The sequence below is a fragment of the Stegastes partitus genome, unplaced genomic scaffold (assembly GCF_000690725.1).
Source record: "Stegastes partitus isolate 25-593 unplaced genomic scaffold, Stegastes_partitus-1.0.2 Scaffold2191, whole genome shotgun sequence".
Lineage (NCBI taxonomy): Eukaryota > Metazoa > Chordata > Actinopteri > Pomacentridae > Stegastes > Stegastes partitus.
The window spans coordinates 46,962-52,142 of record NW_007579922.1 but is presented as its reverse complement, the minus strand read 5'-3'; the positions used below and the strand labels follow the sequence as shown (position 1 = coordinate 52,142).

General features: G+C 45.4%; 1 protein-coding gene across 1 annotated transcript in view; it reads left to right on the top strand.

Annotated features, from left to right (window-relative positions):
- Positions 1–1,946: 1,946 nt before the first annotated feature.
- Positions 1,947–5,181, top strand: part of vstm2b (V-set and transmembrane domain containing 2B) — a 23,903-nt gene continuing 20,668 nt past the window's right edge. The window contains exons 1-4 of the mRNA XM_008304336.1: positions 1,947–2,019; positions 2,485–2,672; positions 3,955–3,984; positions 4,644–5,085. Coding sequence (XP_008302558.1) covers positions 1,947–2,019; positions 2,485–2,672; positions 3,955–3,984; positions 4,644–5,085 — 733 coding nt within the window. The remainder of the gene's footprint in view (positions 2,020–2,484; positions 2,673–3,954; positions 3,985–4,643; positions 5,086–5,181) is intronic.

Sequence of the window (5,181 nt, the reverse complement as noted above, 5' to 3'; positions counted from 1 at the left end):
CTATCGCAGGGCTACACTTAGAGACAGACAACCAAGCACACTCACATTCACACCTATGGACTATTAGAATCATCAATTAACTTCAGCATGTTTTTGGACTTGTGGGAGGAAGCCGGAGAACCTGGAGAGAACCCACGCTGCACGGGGAAAACAAATTCCACGCAGAAAGATCCCGGGTGTCCCCACCGGGACGCCAACCAGTGACCTTATTGCTGTGAGGCAACGATGCTAACCACTGCGCCACCTTGCAGCCCCGGAAAAGCTACAGAACATGTTTATGTAAAATTTTGAAACTTAAATAGACAAACATACAGCACTATGTACAAGTGATGAAAAGACAAAGAAAATACAGTTGACTAATGGAATAAAGGGGAAAGTCTGCCTCATTTTAAGTATTTATTTACAGTACAGTCAAAAATGAGATGTTCCCGTTTCAAATCCTGCTGCAGTTTATTCCACTGAGTGAAGCATTTTAAAGCCTTTTTAGAGCAAAACTCATTTTGGACCTAAGTACTGAAGAGATGAAAGATGTCTGTAGAAGGCCTTTATACACTGATGATCCTGAAGTCACCACATGTTATAAAACAGAACCTCTGAAGGCTTGTGTGTATTGATGAAACATGCCTATCATTAGTGCCACTGCATTGCCTGTGTGTTCACTGTCTGTAATTTCATTTCAGTGAGGATTTTTTTGTTTTTGTTTTTGCTATTATTTTTTATTTTTTGCGCTACTGGAACTTAACCTGGAGGTTTTAGTTCCTTTTAAACTCTCCATCAGTTTGGCTCCATTTTTTATTTTTTATTTTAATTTAATATTATTTTTAAACAAGGACAGGGAACGAAAAACTTGTCTATTTTATTATTGTTGTTGTTGTTGCCATTTTCATGACGTGCTGCTGCACACTGTTTGCATGCTACACATGCTGCCATTTTTGCCCAGGTTTTGCCAATGCTCCGAGAGACAGCCACAGAACAAAGTCTGGGGAAATACATCACGAAAGCCTGCGCGCTCCTCCTCTTCATCCGAACCTAAATGGTTTTCACAGAGCAGCATTTGATTCAGATGGGGATTTAATCCGAATTAAGCCACAGGCAGAGGCGCAATATAGATTATCTTGATGCCCATAATTTAAATTTAAAACGGCAGTTCAGGTACGCACGAAAACAACGTATGTGTGTGTGTGTGTGTGTGTGTGTGTGTGTGTGTGTGTGGAGTGTGTTTTCATAAATGAAAGAATAAGAGTGTTTATTATTTGGAAGCCAGGAACAGTCAGGAGACAAGACACTGCGCAGTGGAGAGAGAGAGAGAGAGAGAGAGAGAGAGAGAGAGAGAGAGAGAGAGACGGAGGGGGAGGGGGAGGGTGCCCAGCCGCTCGCGATGCGCTCCCGACGCACAGCAACGCGCGGGCGGGCTTCAGGTCGGTGACAGCAGCCAGAGGAGAGACTCGGACAAACGTGTGATCGTGTCCCCGCAGTCACCGCTGTTGGTCCGTATCAGGAGGAACTTGTCCTCCCCGTCTCCTCTCGGGCTGCAGCAGTTGCAGTTCCCTGTCACACGCACCGGCTCGGTTATGTGATGGATGTTGGAGCGGAGCCCGGGAGAGCCTTCCTTCGCCAGGGAACCGAGGTGATGATGAAGAGCAGGTCTCTGCCGCCGACCGAGAAGTTCGCTTTCTCCTTGCAGACGACGCTCAGGGGGAAATAAAGGAGCCTCGCTGAGGGATTTAAATTACTTCTTGGCAGATTTCTTCCAGTTGTTGCTGTTTGCGCGCTGAGATGTGGCTTTAATGATGCTTCAGCTCAGCTCCGGATTCTACATGTTGCCCGGCTGATGCAGCTGCTGGACTGGGCTCCTTCTCTCCCCATATTTGGAGTTACCTCAACATCACATCCAGGTCAAATGACCGTCTAATGTCCGTTGTGAGTGTGACGAGCCTTTCTGTGACATGGAAAAAACGGGACTCTACAGCCTCCTTTATTACTTTATTCTCAATTCGCCCTTTACGATTTGTGCAAATGGTAAGTGAAGTGGCAGCAAGCAGACAGGGACAGAGATAAACATATTAGAAATAGGCTGACGCTTTCTTTCTTTCTTTTTTTTTTTTAAAGCTGTAGTTTCAGATGAATGCCACCTGTGTGCAGGATTAAAGAGCCCCTGCTCATAATGAACTCAGCATTATACTGTACAGTTTGTTTATCTGCATATATGAACAGCTGAAGAACATTAAAGACACAGAAAGACTGAATGGTGATCACACCACAGCTAAATGTTTTCTATTAAATGAAGCAGATCTTTGGATGTGATAATGAAACCCCCTGTGCATTAGGGAGGTGAGTTTCAAACAGAGGAAGATGGAAGGCCAAAGGACAGAGCAGACTGTATGGTTTTAGGTTTATGGAAGGTGTAGAGCAGTCGTTTTGCACTGCATACCCACTCATTAATTTGCTGTCTTGCCTCTCTCTGTTCCCCTTTTTACACCGAAGCTGCATTTACTGAGGTCCCTAAAGATGTGAGTGTGGGGGAGGGAGATGATGTGGAGATGCCCTGCGCCTTCAAGGCTGTCAGCTCGGCACCCATGTCTTTGGAGATCCAGTGGTGGTACCTGAAGGAGGATGTGCCTATAGAACTGCCTCACGAGCTGCAGATCAGTGCTCCGACCAACAGAGCCAAGGTACCAGCAGCCGTGAGAGAGAACCACCATCATCAGCTGATGACACACACACAGGAAATGATCAGCCTCTTTTAGCTCATTCCATTTCCCAGCAGCTAAAAATCTGATAATATGCATACATGTCTGTTGTACTTCTGCTATGCAGATCTGCCAGCAAACAATATCTGTTCACCCTGCATACATTTACTCTGGCCTGTATTTAGAAATCCACAGCCTGCAAATATCCCTAATGTCTGTGAGCCAGATGCAGACAGCATCTCTTATCTTCAGTAGCTTCACTTTTACCACATTAAAAAAAAAAAAAATCACTAGTGTTTGAAGCTTTGGCTTGCATAAGCTGTAAATCCATACATCATTCAGGTTATCAGCTTATCATAACATCCTCGTGTGTCTGACCTCAGGCGCACAGTTTGTTTGGCTCAGACAGAAGCAAAGGGAGCGTGTACGTTACTCAGGACCAGGGAGATGTCATTTGGACTGCAGAAAGGGCACTTGTTGGTTATTAACATCATTACATTCTTCTCAGGTCCACTGCTTAAAGCCGCAATGATAGGATATTGTGGCAGGACATGGTGGGAATTACTTTACTTTCCCTTCAGCATGACAAATCAGTTTTTTTCAGTCGTCAGAGGAGTCAGGGACAATCACATCTGCGGCATTTCCTCAGTGGTTTAAGCACATTAAAACATGCTGCGGGGGTAAAGAGAGCAAAGAAAAAGGCGAGAGAGCGAGAGAGCGAGCGAGAGAGAGAGATAGAGAGAGAGAGGCTATCAATGGCGTCTTTGAGAAATGTACACAACCAGCTCTGGTCATGCCATTTGCTCCTCTCCATCAAAAGAAAGAAAAATCTTGTGTTGTTACCACAATATGCATGTTTTAGTGACATGTAGCTGATGTTTTCATTTCAGTTCAATTCAGTCTTATTTATAGAGCAACAATTCAGAACACAAGTCATGCCAGAGCCCTTCACATAGTGCGGTCAAGACCTTACAGTGTTAGAGAAACAAAAGCAACAGTCCCCCGTTAGCAGCACTCGGCCACAGTGGGAACTAAAAACTCCTTCACAGGAAAGCTATGACAGAACCAGACTTAGGGAGGCGGCTGCCTGCCTCCACCAGTTGGAGTGAGAGTAGAGCTAAGAGAGAACAGATAAGAGAAACAATAAAAAATGAGCAGGTTGCTGGGGTCATGAACTACAGATGAAAGACATGCAGCAACACATAGCTGCTTTTGTTCACTGATAAAAATATTGATTACGATTCATGGTGCTTTCTCTTCACAGGTTGGTTCGAGAGAAGCCACGAAAATAAGTGTAAGTGTCCACTTTTCTGTTTGACTAAAGGGTATTTGGTAAAGTTTTAGTCCCTGATCATCACACAGAACACTGACATGTGACACATTTGATAAAAATATCCATATTTATTTGACAGAAAATTGCTTTTTATCGTCAGAGAAAGAATGTTTCCAAACACCTAATGTAAATAAGCATATAATTACTTCTAGTACAGAAAAGTTTAATCTGTGTGGTCTGAAAATTAAAGTTTAAGAGGGCTTTCTTTCACATATACATGTACATTTTTGACATTTTATTTTAATCAGCTAATTCAACCTTCTTCTGTCCGACTGTCTTCACACGATTTATCTCATAATGTTTTAAGACCTCTAAGATGGTGTCAGAGTAAAACATTCTGTGGCAACTTAGGTTTGATAATACATTACATTTTAGCTGCTAAAGTGCACCCTCATTAAGGATAATTGAGGCCCTGTAAGAATTAATGTGTCGGTCTGCTGAGCAGCTAATACAGGGTCATGATTTCCTGCTTTTTTGATGCCTCTGCTTCCACCTCCAGTCATAAAACATGAAGCTACCCATAATAAGCTGGTGATTAATGCATACCAAGGCTGGTTGTTATTGAAGCATTGCCATTTGCCACGTTTGAGTGTTTCCTTCTCTCTTTGCCTCGATTCCAGACTGTGCGTGTTCAGGGCAATGCCATCTCTCACCGCCTCAGTCTGTCCAAGGTGAAGAAGGAAGACGAGGGTGTGTACGAGTGCCGTGTTTCTGATCTGTGGGCAGACGAGACTCAGGAATTTACGGTTCACGCCACACTGCGAGTCACACCAGGTGACGGCATGGTGGCAGAAGAGGCTGTGTCACACATTCAGAACCGCTGGCCGCTGAGGAATACCAACACAGCTCTGGGAGGAGGCACAGCAGGAAGGGCCACCTCCGAGCCTGGCCAGGGCCTGACAGGAGGTCAGAGGTCAGGGCATGGGAAGCACCGGGTCCCTCAGCAGGCCCAGCCCGGCCTCCTCCCCTCCATCTCATCCACCACCACCACCTCGGTGGCCAAGTCCTCAGCCTCACCGCTGCCAGGGAATGCAGCCATCCTCCGGCAGCAGAACGGGGCTGGTGAGTGATTGTTGAAGGGGGGAGGTGGGGCGGAGGTGAAGCAGATCCACGGTGACACCTAGTGGTTGTGCAAGGACACCCAGCTGACACACACGC